Source organism: Bactrocera latifrons, unplaced genomic scaffold (assembly GCF_001853355.1).
Source record: "Bactrocera latifrons isolate USDA-ARS-PBARC rearing strain unplaced genomic scaffold, ASM185335v1 scaffold_161, whole genome shotgun sequence".
In the NCBI taxonomy this organism is placed as follows: Eukaryota; Metazoa; Arthropoda; class Insecta; order Diptera; family Tephritidae; genus Bactrocera; species Bactrocera latifrons.
Window position 1 is genome coordinate 661,684 of NW_017535086.1, and position 25,494 is coordinate 687,177.

The 25,494-nt window shown below is 36.1% G+C and overlaps 1 protein-coding gene across 1 annotated transcript in view; it reads right to left on the reverse strand.

Annotated features, from left to right (window-relative positions):
- The window catches only part of LOC108966482 (nucleolysin TIA-1-like), a 58,064-nt gene that overhangs the window by 11,652 nt on the left and 20,918 nt on the right, over window positions 1–25,494 (reverse strand). Inside the window, exons 2-3 of the mRNA XM_018929412.1 lie at window positions 1,554–1,656; window positions 321–513 (exon numbers count right to left, since the gene is read on the reverse strand). Coding sequence (XP_018784957.1) covers window positions 321–513; window positions 1,554–1,632 — 272 coding nt within the window. The 5' untranslated portion in view covers window positions 1,633–1,656. The remainder of the gene's footprint in view (window positions 1–320; window positions 514–1,553; window positions 1,657–25,494) is intronic.

Here is a 25,494-nt window from a genome sequence, read left to right on the forward strand (position 1 = left end):
TGAAATATTCCAGGGTCGATGTTGCTTCAAGCAATAATTTGTTAAAAATATAACTAACTACCATACATGTATATATTTATTTGTATAATTCTTAAGCTGAAAATGTCTTTAAATATCATTCCAAAGGTTTTTAAACACCAATTCTTTTTGCATGAATATCGAGTGTAAAATTTAAGTGCTCTCACACACTAACAAGCCAGTACTTAAATGCACGTGCGTGTTTAAGCACACATTTGCACTTTTTGCGAAACTGCGAAACTTTAACATTATGTCATATTTTACTTTTTGTTTGATTTTTACTTTTTTCAATGGAAACTCACCGTACAAATGCATATCCTTTGTCCTTGAACACCCTTATCTCCTGAATTGTGCCATAGGGAGAGAAAGTTTTCTGCAAAATATCCTCGTTTAGAAAGCCGGACAATGCGCCATTGATGCCACCACAATAGACGGTGCAATTAGTGGGGCTGCTTTGGTTGTACACCTCATCGAAGGTTAAAGGTTTGGCATTAACTAATGGAAAAAGCAAAGTAGATTAGCACAACATATTAAAACAAAAAATTGAAAGCGTTCGCAAAGGTGTGGAATAAAAAGAGAAGAGTTTTACGGTTTAAGTTAATGTAATATAATTATAAATTACGAGGGGCGCTAAAAAGTTTTTGGAACTGTTACTTAATTGATGGCATAAACAAATAGTTTAGCTTAATTATTACTATTGAACTTAATAGAATCTCATAGAGTTTAAGGAGTTCTCGCATATTTATAACATATTTCATTTGTAGGCCGTATCTTTGACGTCATTTAACGGTAGATCCGAGCAGTCTCTAATGTTTAGAAAGCAGTGCTCTTATCAACTACTTTCTACTCCTTTACTAAAACAATTTGTTCCCGTCATTCAAATTAGGCATCAGTTTTAACGATTTCTTTCCAGACATTATTTTCTTCAGATCTGAGGTTTTTCTGATATGTTAAATGCGGAAACATTTCGAAGTAAAATTCACTCTATCATGTCAACTAGTCAGATCCCGACTTTATGTAGAGCTTTTGCAAACGCAAATATGCAAGAAATCCACGGTTGTCTATTCTCCGCTTGGGTGTTAAGATTCAGGTTGGTGGTCATCTAACGGAACGATCCAGGAAACGTGCAAGGGATACTCTAGATTCTCGAGGAAACCCGACTTCTTTGTTTCCTATCGAAGGTCATTTAACTCCAAATGGGTCATTCGCTGGGGGAGACACGCTAAAGATATAAACGGCTCCACTATGTCTCGTTAGCGTACTGTTCAATGTCGTCGACATAATCAAGAAATGACCGCTTGATGCTTCCAAGAGAACAGACAAGAATAATTTATGTGAAAACATCACAGCAGAAATTTTTGGGAGAAGAGTATGTTGTGTTTCTTAACCGTATTTTTTTAAAGTAACGAGTTTCTCATGCAACAATTTCCAAAACTTATTTGGTGCCCCTTGTATTTATGTCATTTTACTATTTCGTTTTTGTCTCGCAGCGCAAACACGTTTTCCTCTCATTGGAATTACGCTGATTTACTTACCATCCAATTTTGTCGCCGGCGGTTTTCTTGTGGCCCAATTCGTGCGTATCGAACGAGACCCCAACCACTGACCATTCATGGCGGTAATGGCATTTTCCGCTTCCTGCAATGACACAAAGCACAAATACAGTTCAATGCAATGGATAAATGCTTTTTAAAGCAAATAAAAACTAGTTGAAAGAGTAAAGGAAAAATACATATATACGAATATACATGGTAAATAAATAAATGGCAAATGAAAGACAAAGACAGCGAATTCCGTGAAGCTAAGCATAATTTAATTGCATTTCTACGCTGTTTGGCAAAATCAAAGTCGCAATGAATTTGAGATTTATACAGAGTAAATAGTGGGCGCAGCGCATAGCGTGCTGGGTGAAGGCTTACGAACCGATTGATGGTGAATGATTGGAAAATAGACATACACATTTTTGTTCAAATTTATATAAACAAATCTGCTTTTGATAATCTGCTGACGATGTTGTGGACGTTGAGCGATCGAAGCCGGCAGCAATTCGTAAAGAAAATAATCTCAACTATTCCCTTTACACTTCTTGCAAATTATTTAAAAGCCACAAAAAAAAAAAAAAAAAAAAAAAAAAAAAAATTAAAAAAATAAAAAAACAAAAAATAAATAAAAAAAAAAAAATCGTCGTGGCAGCAAGTTGATTACTTCAAAGCATACTTACATGGTGATACATGTGTTCAGTTATTTTTTATGACAAAATTAAGTTTTAGTGAGGTATAAAGTTGAGATACCAAATATCTTAGAAGTAGGAGGTAATTCCTGAACCATCTTAATACATGTCTTCAGACTCATATTTCTAGCTTTTCAGGCGGAAAAAAGATTAGAAAATTATCCCAAGTTCTAAAACGCTTAAGCGATAAGATATCAGCGTATTAGGTATATTTAAGTGAAAAATACAAAATTTGAATTTAAAAACCTTTCTTGCAAAGAAAATCGCGACACAAAATAATGATCTTCTTCCAAGGTTCTTGTGATCGTTGATTGCTTTATCTTGACTAGTTAGCTCGACAATTGTTCTACGGTCCTGAATTTTAATTAATTTTTTACTAAAAACTTTCGAGGTATTATGCATTCCTAAAGCTGGTTTCCAATTTCATTTAAATTTAGATGCGGAATTGTCAGAGATCCTTTTATGAAGCAACGAAGATATTTTCTGAACTTGAAAATTGTCTGAAAATTCCCTAATACAGTGTAGGTATATACATATGTGCATCGGAACATAAAAATAATTTCTTCTAAAACAACCAATAATTTTTCAAGGAACCAGAGCAGCGCTGGCAGTCCTCCAGTATTTATCGTTTGATAATAAAAAATATACAACTATTGAAACACCCGTTACAGACGTTCATACCAACATAAATGATGCGACTACGAAAGTTACTGTCCACAGCTGAACTAATCCGTTAGCTGTGGACAGCTATAAGAATACTATGCTACGGCTAGTCTGGTGTTGTGTTGCTGCTGTAAATTTTTGCGACTTCTGTTCTGCTGCTGCTCTGTTTCTCTACTGCTAGACGTCAGAGCTGCTGGCTGCCAAACTTAGCAAATTCTTTATTTTAGCCACTGGCGTTGGCAGCGAATTCAATGGGGTGCGCTTGGCGTTTGGCTGTCAGCGCTCGACCCTTGCCTAAAGTAAAAAGCAAAAAAAAAAAAAAAAAAAAAAAACGAAACCTTCCCGAAATTTGTGCGCGCTCGCCTCCATTGACGCCTTAATGGCACAAACTTAAATTGACTTTTCCACAATGTCAACAGAGAGCGGCGTCAATGAAGCCAAGTGCGGGGCCGACGGCGGATCATGTGCGGAAGCCATAATGCAAAAGAGGGAGAAAAACTGCAGCAAAGCTAAAGGGAAAGAATCTCTAGAAGTATGCATGTAAAAACTATGCACTAATTTTAATAAAACAAAAACGTCAACTATTCAAAACAAAAAGCGACAACAGAGATAGAGAACGAGTAGCATAAGCAAGCCAAGGGAAAGAACTCGCAACATAGGCAATGTAAATAACAAGTTTGAGAAAATGCATGAATAGCAAGAAAATATGGGAAAAAGTTGATTCCATTGTTTGCCGCAGCGAAGGCAGCGAACTTTTGCGATTTGGGCATTTGGGATGTGAGCGAATGCCAATAACAGCAATATGTTCCATCAACCGTGTTGTCGTTTTATTTGGTATATTTATATTTCGTAAGACGCTGCGTTGAGAGGTGGGCGCCTGCAGCTTGCAATGCAAACAAAAAAAGCACAAAAATAAAGCTGAAGACGAAATAAAAATTAAGTCTGGCGCAAGAATTTCGATGAGTTGAGGAAARAAAMAAAAAAAAAAAGAAGTCACCGTGAAACGGTGTAAAAAGTAAGCAACTATAAACACTAAAGTGGCAGCATTATTAAGGACTTTAATTCCCAGAGTCAATAGAGACAAGATGGTGCCAGATCGCGGCAAACATAAATGGAAGTGGATTATTTCAAGCGGGTTTCGAAAAACGGGAGAAATAAATATAAGAACTTTTTCCATAAAGGTGTTCTGCCTTGGACTTCACAAGCTGTTAAGTCAGGATAAAACGTCAACTTCGCTTGAACGAAACTAGAATACTAATCACTAATAAGGAAATTTTCATACATAGATTAATTTTTTTTCTTCAGCTGTTCAGAATGAAAGCTATATGATAAAGTGGTACAATGTAAACAAATTTTCAAATACTGTAGTTTTATTTTGAAGAATAATCTCTGCAAAATTTGAGAAGATATCTCGTTAAATTTAAAAGTTTTTCATACAGGAACAAGATTTTGATCCTTCAAGTGGCATGACAGCTATATGTTATAGTGATCCAATATTGGCAATTCCGACACATGAGCAGTTATTTCAGAAAAAATGGCATCTGCGAAATTTTACGTAGATAATTCATTAACTGAGCAGCTAGTTCGTATATATAAAGACGGAGGAACAGATGGACGGACGTGTCTAAATCGGCTCAGCTCGTCTGGCTGATTATTACTAACTGATACATATATAAATAGGGTTTTCTACTGTGTCTATTTTTATACACAAAACTTTATATGCAAGGATTAAAAAATATGCTTTCGAAGTCGGCTTCAAACTTATATTTTGCATAATTATTTGGACGATATAGTCATGCAATCTGAAACTCGGTCTACGGACTACACTCTTAAATGCTATAAAATCAATTAGTTTTCAGAATGAGTATATTACATGTTGCTATCAGATCGAGAAAACTGCGGRAAATGTCTAGSGCAAGACACCAGGGAAACACTGGAACATCTCTTGTGCACATTTTCCGCATTGGCAACATTACGCTGTAAGCATCTGGGGTCCCTATGGATTCATACACTGGAGCAGGTATCGACACATCTAGATGTGTATAAGAGACAGGTATGATACAAGAGAAGGTATCGATTGGGGAGGCCGCAAAGTCTGTTTATATTCGTGTCAAGCGCAGGCATCCTAAAGAATAACAACTCGTTGTTAAAGAAATATCTCATTAACAAAAATTTTTACATCGCAGACCTATTTCAGTTAGAGAGTGACGAATCGAACGCACTAATTCAGCCAACGTCCGAGGGACATCACTGGCCACAAGCCTGACTAATAACCGCTGAGCAAGAAATTAAATTTTTTTTAAATATATATTTTTTATGAATCATTATTTTATGTTAATTTAGAGTTTTGCAAACTCGGAAAAATTAACGGCAAATTCTACTGAAATTTTAGAAAGAGCTATGGGTTATGTGCACTAAGCTGGCAGCACTATAATGTGTCACATTACGTGTAAATATATGTATGAATATATAAGTGACTATGTTAATTGCCCTTCTAAGTGGATTGCGCCTTAAACCTTAGTTCTTTCKCTACTTTGCTTAACTTTCATTCTAGCTTTTACTTCAGTTGCTTTTTATACCCTTAACAGGGTATGTTGAATTTGTGACCCAAAAGAATGCGGCGAAGATCATATAAAGTATATAAACTTGTAGTATGTATATAARTAACCATTTTGACGAGCTGGGTGGATTTAGCTATCTTCCCCTGTGTGTCCTTCTGTCCATGCGTCCGTCTATATATATGCGAACTAAAGTCTCAGTTTTGAGAAATCGATCTTAAATTTTGCAAATATCATTTTCTCACACTGAATCTACAAATTTGTAGACCGCCGATCTTGGCCATACAGACTCATCGAAGAACTTAAGTCTATGAATAAAAAAGTTTTAAATTTGACAAGCCATCAATATCAAGATAAATATCTTGCAAATCCTTTTATGTTATAACAAATGTACTTGTGAAGGGTATTATAGCTTTYGCTGTAGCTGARTTTAACGTTTTTCTTTGTGTTTTTTCTTGYTCAGTTACTTTGTTTTCGTTGACAATTGAACGGAGCGTGAGAGCTATAACTTCGTAATCGATGAGCAACCGTAGTGTATGTGGCTCATCGATTATCGACTTCTTTTATATTTATTTTTTGCTTTGCGTATTGTTTGCTTTTTGCACATAGTTTTCAYTGTCGATTAAAGTTTGAACAAATGCTTCACCTTTTGTTTTCTGACTGCCCTTTCGAGTTGTTTCTTTGTAGCAGACAACAATTGCACCCAATCCAATAGTTTCTTATAGTTTTTCGTCAAGTGTTAACTGCTTGGCTTTGTCTCTTGTTGAAAAGAAGTTTCGCATTTAAATGATTGATTTATCCACTATATATGTGTGTATATATATATATATGTGTGTGTATATACAGAAATCTGCTTGGGATTCTTTGATTATTTGAGCTATGAAGCCTAGAAAGTATATTTTCCGATAAAATTGTATGAACCCAAATCATCGATTGCCACCACATATACTAGTAGGGCCAACGAAAATTCCTGCATGAGTACTCTAATAACATAATTGAGTTAAGATGTTAATAGATCACGCTCGCCTCACCAAAAACATGCGAATTGACTAAAAATGTTACCCAAAGCCCCTTCAAATGCATCTACTATTCGTATTTTAGGTGAATACCGGTAAATTTATTGAAAGCGAAAATTATAATTTAATTTTCGCATAAAAGCCAATTCGTGTACGCACGTGCTGCAGCATGCTTCATGCCTCAGCAATGGCAATTGGAACTGTTGTGTTTATTTGCTAGTTTAATTTCATGGAGCACATTCCAGYTGCCACACACATATAGATACATATAGAGAACTGGATTGTAAATCCAAACGGAAAAGTCAATTTGTCGATTGCATCGGCGGGATGCGGTTACGAACGCCGATAGACACTGCGTGGMTCGCTCGTTGGCTGGTTGGCTGACCAGTCGTTTGGAAGGCCACYGCCATCGGCACGAGTAATAATTGACGTAGCATATAATGCTAAAGAACGCTGGAATAGCGTAGCTTAAATGTAATTGAAGTAATTGTAACATTTGTTAGCGTATTTGGGGGCATTAACTTTTAATGAAATGTGAGCAATTCACTTTGGATGAGTATATTAAGAAGCATATAAAATATAAGTATATGCAAAAATGAACATACTATGCAAAAAATAAGGTGACATTTGTATTTAAACTCATTAGTGTTTGAGATACGTATCGTTTTGTGAGCTGCTAAAAGTGCGTTTTTCGTTTTTTGCGATGTCGAAATTTGTTGAGCAAAGAATTTGCATTAAATGATAATTTCGCCAAAAACTCAACCCATATCTTTCCGCAACCACCGTGTTCACCTGATCTGGCGCCGTGCGACTTCTGGCTGTTCACCAAGCTCAAAAGACCGCTCCGGGGACACCGTTTTTATACAATATTCAAGCCTCAGCGAAGACGGAACTGAATGCCATCCCGGAAAGTGACTACAACCAGTGTTTCGAAGATTGGAAAATCCGTTGGCATAATGTACTACATCTCTTCTTAAATTGAAACAATGTTGCTCATACGCCCTGTATGTCCGCATTTTCAATTTACATTAATACTATAGGCGTGAGCGCTATGGAAAACTTTTTTATTTTAAAAAATATCTTCACGAAATTTGGCATAGATATTYAAATCGGGTTAATATAGCATGTGGCTGCAATACAATCTGACTGGTCAAAAGAAAGATGCGACTGACACATAAATTCAGTTAAAAATTTTTACCGTTAAACTACCACCTAATGCAGTTTCCAACTTKTCCCTTATGTTCTTCTAAGGGCTCTGCACACATCGAACAATACGAAGTGAAGCATCCATGCCCGCTTAACATTTGGGTCTGGTGGAAATACAGGTCCACATATTGCCTAGTTATCCACGTACCGATGCCAGGTATAAGTCTGTGGGTCCACCGTCCTTTTGTTAAAGTTAACTAACCTTGCTGCAAWAAAATTGTGATATTCTTTCTCTCCTCCTCTGTTTTGTATTTCTGTAATTGGCGCWGATAGCTCAAATAATCTCGTGAATTCGTCTCCCTGAATGTCTATGGGCGGCTTACTAGCTAGTAGTTCAGCTGCTTCGCTGGATATAATTCSGAAAGCYCTTGTTACTCTTATTGCWGTGAGTCTGTGCACTGCATTTATTGKTCACGCATACGCTTTTTTGTCTAGTACCAGTATACGTACTAAAGCAGCATATAGTATTACCAAACTCATCGCTTTTGCGATTAGAAATCGACGGCTGTCTATTTGCTACCATTCTTGATAATTTATTGTAAATTTTATTTACGTTATTTGCTGTGTATATCAAGGACTGCTTGAATTTCAGTTTGGAGTCCAATGTTACCCTTAAATACTTCAACTATGGCTGTGAAGTAATCGCACACTCACCTAAAGTGAGAGTTATTTTCTCCTCAATTTTCCTGGCGCTTATGAGCAGTATCTCTGTTTTCTGTWTAGCTAATTCCAAACTAATGGAAGAAAACCATTGACGCAGTCCATTTATGTATTCATTACATGTATTTTAGAAATCATGATGTTGTTTCGCTACTATGAGCTTAGCTTAAGATTTTTAGTTGTAGACYTCTTATACACGAGATTCAAGAAAAAACACACTACAACTTGTGCTACTCCACTTGAATTGTGTAGCTCTTGGTGCCTTCGTTGGTGTCGTAAATCAGCATTCTATTTTCAAAATAACTCATAACGATATGTATGAGGTATTRAGCGACGCTATTTCATACAGGCTATTTCATACAGGGCTTCGAATGCATTCTTCACACTTCACTTCCAGGGAAATAAGCGCCAAAATTTTTGCAACATTTTTTCATCTTTGCAACTTACTGTACATTTTTGGGTWTCGACAACTTTTTTCAGTGCATTGGTAGAGTACCTCTGTTTTCTGATGCCGTATTTTTGAAAGAAGGTATGAACGCCGTATGGCCAGGAATATATGGTATTCGTTGGTTAAAAGATAATAAGTGATCACTGTATAAACCCCGCAATATCTCTAGGTTTATAAACTGAAGATGTTCTCTAGATTTGGAAGTTTGTTTCACAGAATGTTCGTCGTCTCAATAAAATCGCTTCAATTGTTTCTTTCAAAAACAGTTTATATTTTTATGTGTTACTCTAAATTAATTTCGATTTATTTGGGTTAAGGTGGCAATCACATTTTTGCGAGATTTTAAAAACATACTTTTCCAAAAGCCGGTGCCGGCTAGAATATTTTCATAAATTAACTTTAAAATAACCTAAACCCATATTGTAAAACTTCAGTTGGGAATTGCACCAAACGTTAGGGATCTTTTACCTACACAGATCTGAACCTGCAAACATTTATATATTCGTGTACAATTTTTCTATTATCCATCAAATTAATTTACTTCTGATTGTTACTGTCTGAGCTAATCGAYCTGCCTTCTATACAATGTATATACTAGCGTGTATGTTATCATTACGTTATTGAAATTTCGTAAGCTTCATATGGCTATTCACGCTAAATTGCTTCCGCTTCCTGTGCATGCCTTGGCGTGATTATGCATTCACTTATGCTAATAAAATATGTACATATAAATKCAAGCGAGCAGGTAATATTTTTTKGGTATACGTATTACTTATTCACACATACATATACGTATTCACTGTGAGACTATAACCCAGAGARTAGTGGCTTAAATTGAATTTTTTACAGTATTTTTCATCTGTCCGTTATAAAATTGTGATTTCCCAAGAAGTTTGTGGCCCCCTTAAGTATAAGTCGGATATTATATAAAATATATGTACAAATCATCAGCATTATCCATTACTTTCTGTTTGTCCGTCAGTCGRTCGTTAGATATGTAAACTAGTTCCTCAAGTTTTGAGATCTGAAATCTACGARCAATTGTTCAGATCGGAGAACTAAAGCGTACTGCTGCCATATAAACTAAATGGTCGGAATCRAGTCCTTCTACTGCTTTTTTATAATGTTTTTCTTTGTATGGGTACTAAACTCTTAATTACAACGTCTTTGCTTGTGTTGGACCTACAGAACGGCAGTTAAAGATTACATTGTGAAGCCAAGTTTAGCCATTCAGCTTATCAATCATGYCTTCTGACCTAAATCTCGTCCAGTCCCCACTTTCTAAGCTCTTTCAGAATTAACGCACACCACACACCGCAGTCTCTCAGACTATTTTATATGTCTATCTATACATTATTTTCGTCTTAATCAAAAAGCACGCCACACTATGTTTGTAGATTTCTGCAACTTCTGATTTGTACACTGATAATTTTTGATTTATTAGGAAGGTTTTTGTTTCATTTTACGACCTGTTGATTTTAAAATGAATTATTATCCTTAGAGATATYCGTTTAGAGTGGGTGAACTATAAGTAGTTTTTCACTGTTGTAAAAATTTGAGGTACTGTGGTCCTTACAGAACACATTAATTTATATCTGTTGGATCGCTCCTCTGGTTCCTGCTAGCAGTGAGTTAAAAACTGAACTTCATTATAGTSAATATACGTACAACCTCTTTACTTAGTGTACCGGACTCGTCCTAAAATTTGCTTATTGAAACCAGACCTTCACCCAAAGATGTTATCTGAAAGCAATTTGCCAAGATGTAGAATTAACGAATAGAAGAAGAGCGAAAGTAAAATTTTGTTATTTTGCAAGAATATGATAAAATATACACTTTGAACCATCCTGTGTTCGGAAAAACRTACCCTATATTAAAAAATACATATAAACCCTTTTCGTATACAATTTAGGGTACTTTCGACTAAGCAATCAGTAATCACAATGCCATTGGCTGTTATTGTCATTTCCTTCGGCCATCGATAATCTAAGTGTTGTTAGCACAAAGGAAGACGCATTTTTACTGTTGTTGTCTCTTCATTGCTTACGGCTGCCACTGCTGACTAAGCAACATGTCTCTAACATGTTTTCTAAACAATTTACTTTTTAAATGATTGATAAACTTTTGTAAGCGTCCAATATCTCGAGGTGCCAACAGCGACAATACGCAACTGTGTATAGACGAGGCCAAATAGCATCAACAATGTCGACTCAAATACATAATAGAAATCGTAAAAGTTGCAAAAATGTGTTGAATGAAAGAAAAATACGCAACAAATGGGAAATAAAAGAATTATTCCTTTTCCTATTTCTGCTACTTTTGCTKCTGCTTCTTCTTGTAGACCATCGGACAGCGCTCAATTGGTGGCAACGTAAAGTTTCGGTTGTCGGGCGCTAGCGAGTTGTGAATTGAGGCATGTGGCATGTGAACTACTATTCGATTATATTGGTWTGTGTGTATGTTGCGCCACATATGTGGCTGTCTGCATGCCATTCGAAACTTTCAACGCYCAATTCTCCGGCGAGCTGTAGCTACTGTCAAGTTGTTGGCCTTTTAACACAACTTGCTGGCGCCCCTTCAAACCCGCACACTAACAYACGCACGTATACACTCGCTCTTTATTAATAACGTACTTTGTCTTATTCTGTCTGCTGAGTTGCAGATAAAAGTTTCTCGCACTCAACTTTGTTGCCAACATTACTCCCCCCTCCGGTTTTCGCTGCGCATACAAACTATTTGTTGCGTATCTGTTTGGTTTGTTTAGACACTTTGTTCATTGGGCAAACAACACTAACACAACAAGTGCCGATCTGAGCTCACACATACACATGTGTGAGTGGGAGTGTGAGTGTATCTCATTCCAACTGCCTTTTGCTGTATTTGTGTTGGCTTGTRTCAATTTCAATGACATCTTCGTTCATTGTTTGACAACTTATACCTTTAAATTATATATTACACACATTTATGTATGTATACTCATACTATTGCACCCTTTTAACGAAAATACACGTACACACGCGCTTTGAATAGACAATTCCTTTCTCGTACAATGACTKCCAATCGAATCTCGCGCGTCACTTTGGCCACTTATAATGCCGAATGAGTTCGCTTTACTTTTTCAACAGTTTAAAATGAATGATAAGCAACAACAAAAGGGTTAAAATAACAAATACACAACCCTCGGGTATTTGTATGCTTATTTAAAGTGATGAGTTTGCAAATACGCACAGTAGCCGCAGAACAGTATATAGGTTATAAATATATACATTAGGGTGTCCGCTATTTACCAAGTTCATTGTATTCTTTTTGCAAAATCATTCTGAGTTTTTATTTTTATTTTCCTTTGCCGATTCAACGTAAGCAAACCCTTTATTTCCAATTATACTGTTTAAGTCGTAATACTTTTATACTCAATTTTCCCATATATTTTATATGGCATAATTATATATTCTGCAATATATTTTTATCTCCAAAAAAAATAATTATACAACTGTGAAAAGCAATCTTCTAATACAGCATTTTTCCTACAAAAATGATTTCATCATAGCAACTTAAATTTATGCTACAAATATATTGTAATTTTATAGTACGCCATGTCGTATGAGCAACACAGAATGCATAAATCAATTATCTCAATGCTTACATAGGTCATTTGAAATATGACTTTAACAATTTTTAAAGACATGCTTTAAGGAAAAAAGTTGATCACAAATGTTCTGTACGGTGAAAGTTTTTGAATTAGTTTTTGAAGTTTATGAATTATAATATCACTTTTTCCAAAGTTTTAGTTTAATTAAGTTGTCAAAAAATCCTATGAGGAAAGAAATACAAAAAAATCTTTTTTACGTTGAATACTGTTTTTTTAGGCGAAACCTGAAGGTAAAATTGGCGTTTGCAAATACAAAAAAAAAAAAAAAAAAAAAAAAAAAAAAAAAAAAAAAAAAAAAAAAAAAAAAAAAAAAAAAAAAAAAAAAAAAAAAAAAAAAAAAAAAAAAACTGAAAAGGGTGAGGAACTTGAGCGATTTAAAACGGGGATGTTGGGTGCACAGATTTAATAATTTAATAATCGATAAGAGCTCTTATTACAATTTTCTTCATCGAATTCGGCTATTATAGCTTTAGTAGTCTAGAAGATATGTACATTAAACTTATCAGAGGGCCCTAACATATTTAAAACATATTTCGATTATAAAAAGTATTTCTGTTTCAGTGGGTATTTATTARTAAGCCAATAGAAAAAAGAGTTTTTATTTACTGCAATTTATGAAAATATRAAAAATCGTTAAATAAATAACAGTTAAAGATTTGCGTGCTTTTTTTTGGGTTGTTGTACTGTGTTTTGACATCAGCAGCTATTTTTTTTTAATTTCTATATATTTTAACTGAATTAGTTTTAGTACAACAGATAAGTGGTTCGATTATTCGAGGTCTGTCAAAGCACTTTGTTAAATTAATGACTGATCAGTGTTACGGCAGATCGCTTATAGACTTACATATAATTCTGGAYATTTTGGTTTGCCTCTTTACTTTAGAACTAGTTGCTAACGTTATATTAACTTATACAGAGCGTTATTTCATCATTTTATTGTGTCAAATGAGAACTCGGCCAAATGGCTGTAGCCAAGCTATGTGGTTTAGATACATAATATTATAAAGCTTTTTGAAGCTGACAATTCTTCTAGAACTAATCAACCGGAAATCACTTTATGCTTGAATATTGGACAAAACTGAATAATGCTAGCTGAGCGATTGGAACTCTGTTGAAGCGGTTTAGAGAGACAGGCTATTTTAATACAGTAATATATTATTTCGGAAACTTTTTTATTCTGTTAGAGTTCACCAACACAATGTAGTTACTAGGCTACAATAGCCAATCCGTTTTTGTATATATAGGGTCTAATAGATCAATAGATAGGTTTAGTAATCTGTAACTCACGTTGCTTCCATATAATCGGAATTCCACAGTTAGCGTTCAAAGAAAATATTTTGCACTAAAGAAGCTTTTTAGGCACTACTCTGATTGCTTGAAGTAATGTTTCAGCCGCGCTAAAGTTGCGCCTATTTATTTTTCGACTAAGGCGAAAATATTCGACAATGGGCTGAAAATGTGAATAGTCCGATGATCATGTAGGCACAGTTTCGATTGACTGGATGCTAAACATTTTACCGGAAACCATTGGAATCTTCTAAACAAGGCGATTACAGAAAGAAACTCAATGTATAGATGTCACTGGAGTTAACACAAACAAATGTCTCGAAAAGATGGAAAACTGCAAATCGTAACAAAATATATTAATTTTAGAAGTATATAGTTACGAAGGTTGCCTTTCATACTTCGGAATTTGGCAACCCTAATGTTGCAATTTAGCTACCGACAACTTTATCGYAAAGTTTGATACTTTTGATATTATTCATACTCATAATGTTTGTGAAATTCGTTCACGTTGGATCCCACATAGTTTTTCAATAGTTCAAAAAAGTCTTGTGTCAATTGTTCGAAAGAATTTTAAAAAAGGTTAGCCGAAGTGCTTGGAAGCGCTTTTAGGGCAAGTGATGAAACGTTGAATAACTTCTTTTTATGCAAGTTCGGAATGTTTTTTGACACCTGATGAGGCTATTAATGAGCTCCGGAAGTTTGACTTGGAGGTAATTGCTATAGTCCGGGCTTCGTGCCAAGTGAGTATCAAACAAGTTTTCAAGTGAAAATTAGGCTTAAAGATGAAGGCAAACAAAATTGTTACGGGGGAGTTCTAAAACTGTTGCTGAATTTTTTTATGTTGGTATTATATTTTTAAAATATAATGCAAGATAGCGCCATTGAGCGTATGATACAGTCATAAAATGTCGTTTTCATATTGGTTTAAAAATAAAATTGGCATTTCGTCGCAGAAGAGTGTAAACCATACTTGAAGATCATATTTTTCATTTCATAAACCTATCTCTRCAATGGACCCAACTGACTGTAAGTAATTTAACTACCGAAATTTCAGTTAAAAATACTACAACAGCATCAATAAAAGAGCAATCATCTAAATAACAAACTCAAACACCAAAAACTTGAAGACTTGAGTGTGAATTATCCGACAAGCTCTTTCCTTCAAAAACTTCAATTCAACGCATTTCCGAAATAAGCCCACCATGCAACTCCTATGGCAGCGAACTGCAACTGGAAGCTCCTGTAACGGTGCATTCAATTTGACGGATATGAAATGATGGTATTGCCATTGTGTTCACCCGAACATTGCACGATCAGGTTGTTGGAAGTACATGAATGTGTGTGTATGCCGGTGTAAATGAATGAACGCAAAATTATTGCCAAAGTTGTGTGACAGTTGGAATAACAAGGATATCGCGTGTACGCGCATTTCACAAACCACATGGCACCCTCCGGCACCGGTGGCCCGCACACCGCTGCGCTGACGTGGTTAATGCTGGAGCAACGAGCTGTGCTGCGGTCGGTTACTCGACTCACTTAATTGTTCTTGTTGCAGAAAAGTTGTTTTACGGGCCAACATGCAGGCGTTGTTGTGCTTCTTGTATTTGTTTTTGTTGTTGTTTTTGTTTGCATTGGACATTTATAATRTGGGAGCAATAATAGCACAAGCAATGCATAATAGCAACGACTTTCAACAGAAAGGCATTTGCATGTTAAGGTGGTCCAAAAAAAAAAAATTAAATTATCAAAATTTTTATTTACATTTCCACCACATTTTCACACCTTTTTCGGAGGCTTCATATCAAATGTGAAACCAAAATTCATGTGATAACTAATTTTTTTTTTTAATTTTCCTTAACCACCCCCCCCCCCAAGTTGGTACTTACGTCGGCTACGCTTCATTTTTCGTGTTCAGGTCGATTGAGCCTGAAAAAATTTCTCATTCATTTTGACATATCACCCTAATGCACATTAACCTGCAATTTATCACTTCTTTTTGCTCTTCCCCTCCATTCCATATTTATTGCATTTCACTGCACCCAAGCAAAGCGGTTAAAAATAATACTCGCTGCAACAACGCAAAAACACCTGCAGGGATTGAGAAGTCACTGACTGTGGCAGTCGTATGAGCAATGGCAATGTCCCAATGCGTGTATGTGCAATAACAACAACAACGAATGCAACAACAGTACGCACAAAAAGTATTAACAAACAATTGCAACGTTAACGAACCTCAATTTCGAAGACGATGACGCTTGTTATGTTAGCGAGGGGAGTTCAAGCCGAAACTAACACATTAGCAGCAAGGGTAAAATGCGCAGCAACTACAACAACAAAGTCGCACGCAAAATTGAACAACGGCAATTTACCCCTGCAATTCGCCCCTGCCTTGGCGAGTTGCGTTAAATTTCAGCTGGAGTGAGAGCCTTGCGCTCTTATTGCATTTATGGGTTTCTCATATTTTTGCACATTCCCTGCAACGCTGTCACATTTTATTTTATTTTCATGCGATTTTGTGGCGTTCTTTTCAGCAGTTGCACGCAGAACTTTTCATGTCGGWATTTGAATTTTTTTTGTGTGTGTGTATGCGTATGTTACTTTGGGGCGCAGGGTCGCTGTTGAGGAATTGACGCAGTTGCGTGACAAAAATGCGGGTGAGAGTAGGAAAAGAGGAGAAGACAACAAAAACAGATATTATGGAATCAGCTTTTGGTTAAATCGGTCGTACCTGCAGTCTATACTCTTATATGGAAATCGGATTTAGTGGATGCTCTCAAAAACAATTATTAATAATTAGATGGTTGCTAATGGAACAGAACTTTGTCAAATAGTATATAGAAAATATGTCCGTTACTTTTTGTTTATATTTTTACACCCTGGACTTCGCGCTGAAATTATATACAATTTTTAATGAAATCCAATTTAAAGGTGATTCTAATGTTTTCCTTTACAACCATCGACTGACTTCTYGCGAAAAAATCGAGCGTCAGTAAGAAGCAATACGAAACTTCCGAAAGCATGAAATGAGACCATAGACCACCGATATCATTTGATTGTTATGGCCTTTGAGGATTTTAAATTAACTAAAGATACCTTCCTTAAAAGCAGYAAATCCTTTATAACATACAAAAGCTTAACTCTGATGGCTTTTAAAATTTATTTTAACGAATGAATAAATATTGTTAGGTAAAAACAATTCGCACACACGCACACATTTATACAGGATATATATTTTGGTTTTTCACCAGCGCTCGCCGAGTTCACTGCAGGTCCACAGGCTCCATCACCTAYCCCTCCTCTAAACTTCGACCATAAGTGAAAATGCCTCGTAAGTAAGGGAGCAGAGAAGGAACCGGCAGAAGAAAATTCTGGTATGCAGTAATTTAGATTGTAAGGAAAGCAGTTTGATGTAAAGACACTTTCAGTTTGTCCCTGYCCGTTATCTTTCATATAACCTAGATAAGTCAGAGTCAGAACACCGCTAACCTCACTCTTTTACCCTGTTGGCTTCCATGGAAGGACTTTAGTCTGATAACCGATTGAAGAATAGAAATTAACCAGGGATTATGTATCTCCTAGTAAATAAAACAAGCTTAGGTTTTTTTGAATGTTTGGCTAATCCCTTTTTATCTGTCAACTTGTTATTCACATTTAGTCGTTTACGATGTTTAGATATTTTCCTTTTATCATAGTTAAGTGGTCGGCGTAAGTAACCACCCAGTAAGCTTGCGTTCCTTCACGAAATTCCCAACTGTTTTGTCGCAAAGGATACTATATATGCTATGCTTGAGATTAGCCTCGACCTCAAACCTTTTAAGAACTCCAATAATCGCCTACGACACTACGTTGTTGAAGGCCCTTTCGATATCAAGGAAGGTGCCCATAGGTTTGCCTTTAAGTACATATAAGGGCTCCTTACGAATCTAAGACAATGTTGACTCAGCTGCCTTTACTGTAGACAATYTAACCACTTGACAACCCGTTCCTTGGAAATAAATTCCTAATAAACAAGTACGTAAATCTCCCTATCTTTTTCAAAAGAACGGATGAGATACTGAAAGGCAATAAATCCTTGTCATAATGTGACTGACATAAGAGCTCTTACCGGCTTTCTTGGTGCACGCACATTCCAGTAAGTAGGCGATTCATATAATAGATTTACACAAAGCAAACATATACCAGTACGAGTACTAAAATCTCCAGCGCAAGACAACCAGCGAATGTCCTTTCAAAAATCCATTTATCGATTTAATTATAACCCAGAAAAACAAATTTATACAACTTAAAGTGAAGTCTATTGACACGCAGTTTAATACTATACTTAATCAAGCACTTCATATCCATCCCACAGCGCCGCTCCTCAATCCTCCACTTACAACCCAACGACCGCTGTTGTCTAGCTTTAACTCATTTCGCACCACTTATCGGCCGATTCGAGCTCGTTAATAAGTCTTATGCAGGGGGCGTGGAAAAGTAATTAATTGTGAATGGCAAATTTGCAGCTAATAAAGTCGGCGAGGCCTACAAATGTCTTGCGTTCCGCGTAAGAGTGTGTAAATACTTGAAAAGTGCTTCATCTTATGATTGGAAGAGCATTATTTCCTAAGCGGTTCGCTCGGATGCGCACCATTGTCCTTGTCGCGCAGTGTCAACAGCGAACAATAATTGACAGAGGCGATGCGGCGCTGGCTGCTGCGCCAACAACGTTCGAGGCAAGGCTGGCGCCAGCAATGGTAATTCGTATTCATAAGTCTTTTAATTGTAAGCCAACGCGTTCGGCTGCATAAAAAGCTTGCGTAGACAAACAGATAAGCTGAGGGCGCCGGTGTTGTAATGKGAAAAGAGACWCTGCTAATAGTAATGRCATTGTGGATTGYTGTTTGTTGATATAGTTGTAGTGGTRCGGTAGTGTTGCCAGCTATGCAACTCGATTTTGACGCTAATTTGTTTTGTTTGTCGGCTTTTCGCTTTTAAGCTGCTACAACAACGSCAACACTCGGCGCCCATTGTTGTCGCTATCATTGCAAACATACATATATAAATTTATATAGTCAAATATATAGATTATWKWKTATGTATGTATGTRTGTATATAAATATATTGTTCTTSTTACAGATTATCAACGCGACACTTCGTCAGTACTCTGTCGGTTTCTAATCCATTGCAGCTGTGAACCCCTACTATTAAGACGACTTTAATGCTAAGACTGTGCCGACTAAATGAAAAGCCTGTGATGGAGATGTACAGTGAAGACATCTTTATGTTAAAGAGAAGTAAGTGGGAGAAGTAAACTTGAATTTTGTACCCTTACGCGTTTGTGTTAAATGCTTGTGAAATTGATTAATCGGGTTAACAAATTATGATTTGAAAATAACTTTTTATATTATCACTACATAACATACAAATTATTATAGCTTTTCTCATCTCACATTTTGTCTGTAACTCCTGAAACGTATRAAGGTATTTGTGGACGAATTGGAATGCTGATATTCGCCTATCGTCCGTTCTATCAATAATAGCCAGCGTATTAAACTCTTTTGCCTTAGGATGAATAAATAAAATTGACAAGGATAATCTCATGACTGCAAACTGAGCCAAAGAACTGACTTTGAAAGAGGTTATATTTTATAGATATCAGGTGTATTTCGCAAGAATAAAGGTTCGGTTAGGTAGTTGATCAAAGATCACACGTGAACTACAATATGTAGTACTTTGTGAGGCCATAGAATAGAAGGGCTGAGGTGTTCAAACCCATAAATTTGCAAAGCCCCTGGTAGCCAATTCAAATTAGCGCAGACGCTGAATTTCCATTCCCGCCAGCTCATTAGGATATCTGAATTTATGCGCTCCCAAGTGCTTAAGGCTCGACCTCTCAAACGCGGGACAGTCAAGAAGGAGGTGTTGAGTTRTTTTCGCCTTATCTTCTTCAATACAATTTCTGCAGATGGCGTCTGGTAGGATTTCCAGCCTTACTGTRTGARMGCCAATAGGGCAATGGCCCGTTAAAAGACTCGGTAGAGGCTACTCTTACTGAGGGCAAATATCTCTTGCGATTGATCTTGGGCYAATAGGCTTTTGCGACAGCGCATATATAGTCTAGTGTTGGCCAAGCTTCCGTGAAGTGTTGCTGTCTAGTAGTTGAATACAAGAGAATACGTGGTTACCGACCCGAGCCCATTTTTCCGAAAGCGGTTCAAAAGTGCCTTTTCTTGGTAGGTCATCAGCTTTACAATTCCGCTGTGGCCTGGCAGCCATGCCAATCTTATCACAAAGACACTCAATGCAATTTACAGCGAAGTTAGGCACTCTTTGACTATGTGTTAATGCATGGATGGTCTCTTTGCTGAAGGGAGCTGGACTCCAAAGCAGCAAATCTTGTAGTGGTAATCTGTAATTGTTAGGAATCTAAAGCTGTAGTAAAWAGAGAGCTCCTGACAGTAAACTCCTTCATAAACCTATTCCCACAAGATTTGATCCATCCGTAAGTAAGCTYACTGCTTCTCAAATCTTTCGCCGGTATTTGGGTAGAAAATGAGCCTCCAGAAATCGATTTGGCGAYWCCGTGATCCGCTATGAAGTCGTAGTGAGTGAGGATTTCCGAGTGTTCAGACATGTGTTCTTTTAAGAAACCAAATTCTCTGAGTCTGATAGAAACTTYTYAACCATAGACCTTCCGACAATGTCTACTGACAATATGAGCATAATKSYGTGAAGTGCCATGGTTGGATTGGATCACAAGTACTGAGCATTCATTTACGGTATCTGGGGATTTAAAAAGTTATGAGACCGTCCGATGTATGGTATGCTTCAAGTTAGACTTTGGTTTTGCGTGAAATTCCATATGGTAAATACACTTTGTTTGCAAATTCTTACCTCTGGCGTATATAAGTCGAGTAAATGTAAAGTGAAAAAATTATAAGGGGTGGTCGTAAAAGTATTTTCGTATTTTGTCAATAGATGTCGTTGCAGTCGTATATCTSTGGTGCTACCAATCACACTATGTCATATCATATATTGTTGACAATGTGAGATTTAAATGGGTACTTTATTGTTTATATATTTATTTATTATTTTAAATTATTCATTCATAAAAAATTTTGTACATCATATTCCTTTAACGGCTTTAACCTCACTTTTAAAGTCATATCGAAAAACTTTATACGAGCTAATTTTAAAAAATCTCCTTCATCCGAATTAACACTAATTATTTTCAAACATTTTGAGTGCTGTTCACCGAAGCTGCGGCAACGAAATATAATTTTCACTTAACTTAATTGAGTTACGTTATTATGGAGCGTATTAGAATGTTGGCATATGTACTCGTATATACTCGTATAAGCTTCGCACAATATGTGTAATTGATATCAAAGTTTGAAGCGAGTGGCTGACGCATTAGCGGTGTTGTGGGTTCTGGTCTGTATGATACCAACAAATAACACGCTATGAGCCATACGCACGTGGCTGCTTAAAAATCGCATTTAAACTTTTCAACTCACAAATTCTCGAGAAAAAAAAAAGAACAAGTTTTGTGTTTGCGGCGCGCGTTGTCTCGGATATCCGTTTTAAATTACACGCACCGCCAAATGTTTAATAACTTGAGGAAAGCCACTTATCAAGTTTCTGTCTGTATAGAAGTGTTTTTTTCTTTACCTGCATTGGTATAATGAACTGTATGGATGTCACATTAAACATGGGAGTATATTTCTAAGAATATGCCATATATGCAATTACATATATATGTGCTTATTTAAATCGTGCTCGTTAGATGCCGTAGGGAGAATTTCAAAACTTAATAAGCTTTGATTGTTATTATCAACATCGACAATGCCCAAAAGCTTAAAATGGCAATATAAAGCGTAGGATGGCACCAAATTCTATTCGTTTTATTTTCTACATAATATGATTTAATTAAAACATCAATTCAAACGAAGTTGACGACCATCATTACTACGATTATAATAAGTGTGTGGTGGAGAAAGGAAAGTAAAACTGAAAAAGTTCAAGTTAGCGACGAGGTTTTTTTAAATACTGAGTTTAACGCTAACAAAAGTTATGTTAGAAAAATTATATATATCCCGAAGTCACCATTTTTTGTGTCAAAACATTTTCAATAAATCTAGCACAGGAAACATCAGCAGCTGATACCACAACTGACATTGAATCGATATTTCATTAACTGAAGCACTATTCGCATATATACCGCACAGACACATGGCCCTGGCTAAATGGACTCAACTCGTCATAGTGATCGTTTATGGTATTGTGTATCTACTTTGTAGGATTGGAGATTATGAATCGTCATTCTAAGAGCATTGAGAGTGAATTGAGTATATTCCTGCGGGATGAGAGGAAAATTTTATTAGCTTATGAAGGCCACTGGGAGTCAACATAGACGTACATAGCTTTGTTCACTGGATCTTTGCTTCATGTTTACAACCTGGTGTATATTTAATTGATTGGTATGGAACAAAACTAGGCATTTCGAAGCTCAATGACATCGAAGAGTGATTCTTATGTACGATTTTTATCTTCACTTTTTAAATAATATTTCTAACTAAAAAAGAAAGAGAGATGAAGTAAAAATATGTTTTCTATTCTCTAAGGAGCCACTACTACGATTAAATAGCCTTAAATAAAGCAGTCCGTCAAGTCATTATAATCAAGAAACATTTCTCTGCCATGGAAATTTATATATTTATGCTTTTGCGAATTCGCTTTGAACTCGTCCGTGTTACCCAGAGAGGCTCTTTGAGCAGGTAGTAGTAGGTTATAATGGTTGATCCTAGTATCGTCGTTCTATGGGCAATATCCAACGTTTTCGATCCAAATTTTGTTCAAGGAGGAGTCCACTTCTGGCTCAATAGGCATGTCCTCATTCAAAAAAAAAAAAAAAAAAACATCAGTTTCTTGGGACCATATTTCAATAAAAGTGAACGTCCCCGTCAATGGTGACCGTTATCGCGGTAACTGATAACTGACTACTTGATGTCTGAAATTTTAGCTCGTGGCCTCGATGAATTTTGATTTCATTAAGACGGCGCCACTTCCCACACATCACATCAAACAATGGATTTATTGAAAGATCACTTCGGTGAGTCGGTCGATTGGATTTTAAGGTCGTATGATTTCACAATGTTCAACTTTTTCCTGTGTGGATATGTAAAGTCTAAAGTCCCCATTTCCATTCTCCCATTCAGGCCTTGAAACAAAACGTCATTTGTGTTATTCGCCAGTTACCACAGGAAACATAAGTTACCAGTCAAAGTGTTCGAACGAGTCATCGAAAATAGAACTCATTTGAAAAAAACAAACAAAAAAAAAAAAAAAAGAAAAAAAAAAATGCCCTAAAATGATAATAAACATTCCCCATTAAATTTAAAGTTTATATGGTTTTTCTTTAAAAATGTAGGGAACCTCGAAATGGAACACCCTTTACTGTTCTGCCATCCTTATTGAATAAATCTGGGCAAATTATGTGTTAAGAGTATAATTCAATATGTATCAGACGTTATAAGTGAAGGTGATTTTCTCAGTGCTCATATCACTTATTCTATATTCCCCTGCGCAGTACTCGCATAAGGTCTTCTGAAACTATTTACGGGTGCTTAGCACTCCCTTCGCAAAATCAAGTTAATGATTAACTTAGAAAAATACTTTTTAAGRTTGATTTTCATAATAGTAGCAGATCTTTAGATTCATGTGCGGAGTTGCAGTTTAGTAAATGGAAATAAATACAGACCAAATAAAGCCAACGTTCTAAAAAGAACTTGACTTTTTCTAATAATATTTTATAAAAACACACTCCTTACAAATAAAGAAACTTACTTGGGAATATATATTTTTGCGCTTAACGAAGATGATGYTATAAAGAACAAATATTTCACATAACTACTGCTGGAACAGATGAATGGTGACCAAAATATATTTAATGTAGTCAGATACCTCTATCTTAACTTCTAGCTCAATGTAAGCTTTTCGAACCGAATTTTTCAGCCGCTTTGAGGCAGATTGAAACTCGGAAGTCTCCTATCAAATATCGTATTGTAAACAAATCATATTTTTGGTCAATAACTATATTGACAAAGAACTTTTGAAGGGAGTTCAACCAGCCGAATCAACAACAAAGCCATGAGGATAAGGTAATGTGCATGTGTGCTTTAGTGTAAGTAATGTAATGTAAGGGTGTGCTTTATTAGCAGCTTTTGAAACCGGGTAAAACCATTAGAGGAAAATGCTGCCGACAGCAATTCATCAAATAGAAGTGAGCRATTGCCGAAAAACGTATAGAACTTTGGAATAGTCACTAGTAAAAAATTTTCTATCATGATAACGCCAAGCTCCATGTTTCTAKACCGATTATTAACTATTTGGAAAATATTGGATGGAGAGTTTTTCCTCACCCGCTTTATAGTTCAAACATTCTCCGTTATTATTACCATTTTTCACCGGTCGATGTAGAAAGATCTCACAGGAATACAGTTCACATCCAAACAAAACATCCCGATTGATTTGTTGTCAAACCGGCGAAGTTATTTTGGAATGTATTCCACTATCTTTCAGAAAATATTATAGTTTCAAATAGACAATGCTTTAAATAATATCATTGCACGTGTTTTCCTCAAATACGTAAACTCAATTTTGTAAGAAAAAAAAAAGAAACGCACGAATCGCAAGAGTTTATATCCATTAAATATGTAACTAAGAAAACATAGTATATATAGTATGACTATATGACTTTCAATTTAATATCACTGAAAACATGCCGCAAAATCCTTTTCATCGCTGAATATTGTCGTGCCAATATTAAAGTTCATAAGAGTTTGGCGCTATTTAACGGCATACAGCAACAACTGCCATGSATTCATTAGATAAAGTGTTAAACTGGCTGTGGGATGCGGCATATTTAAGTATGTACTGCTTTGTGCAAATGTGTATGTATATGTGTGTGTGTGCCTTACGCGCACCGTAATCAGCAGCATTGTCTGTCCAAATGAGGCATAATTAAGCTGGGCTACCAAATGACAACCCACAAAATCCTTTTACTTCAATGTGCGATGAAAGCGACAAGCAAAATGAATAGCTGCTGTCGTGAAGAAAGTTGTAAAGTTAAATTCCCTTGCCGCCAACTAGCAGCACACACACACATACAGCATGCACGCAGCAGCATGCAGCAAAAGTTTACCCGAAAATATTACCTTTGCCTACTTAAGCACTTTCTTCGCTCAATATTACATGGGCAAGCTTTAAGAGCTGGAAAAGCCTGCCAGCGGCGCCTTTTGTCACTTTGCCATCAAATGATTTGGGATTTTCATTAATTTTCCTTCGCTTTTCTTGTTGTTGTTGTCGCTTTTGGTCTTGTTATTATTGCTGTTCGTATTTTTGCTGTGAAGGTGGCTTRCTTAAGCCGAACGTGTAACAAGTATTGATTTTTCTGTCGTTGTATAAAAAGGCTTTTTTGTTRCTGTAAAAAACGCTTTTTTGTTCTTGTACAAAAATGTGTTATAGCAACTGTATGTAGTGGTGCGTAATGCTAAATCGRTTATGTTGATTCGGCATGATTTTTTMMATTTTTTGTTGTTGTTGCATTTTTTGTTGTTATATTTTTTATGTTGCACTGAGGGAAGATTTTCGCCTTGAAACCCTTTTTCTTTCGTTTTTTTTCAAGGTAAATAAATACCTTCATTAACAGGAAAAAGTTACYTCCGTGCGGGTGGGAGGGGGTGCGGAAAAAATAAAGTGGTTTCAAAAGGTTGCGTCGA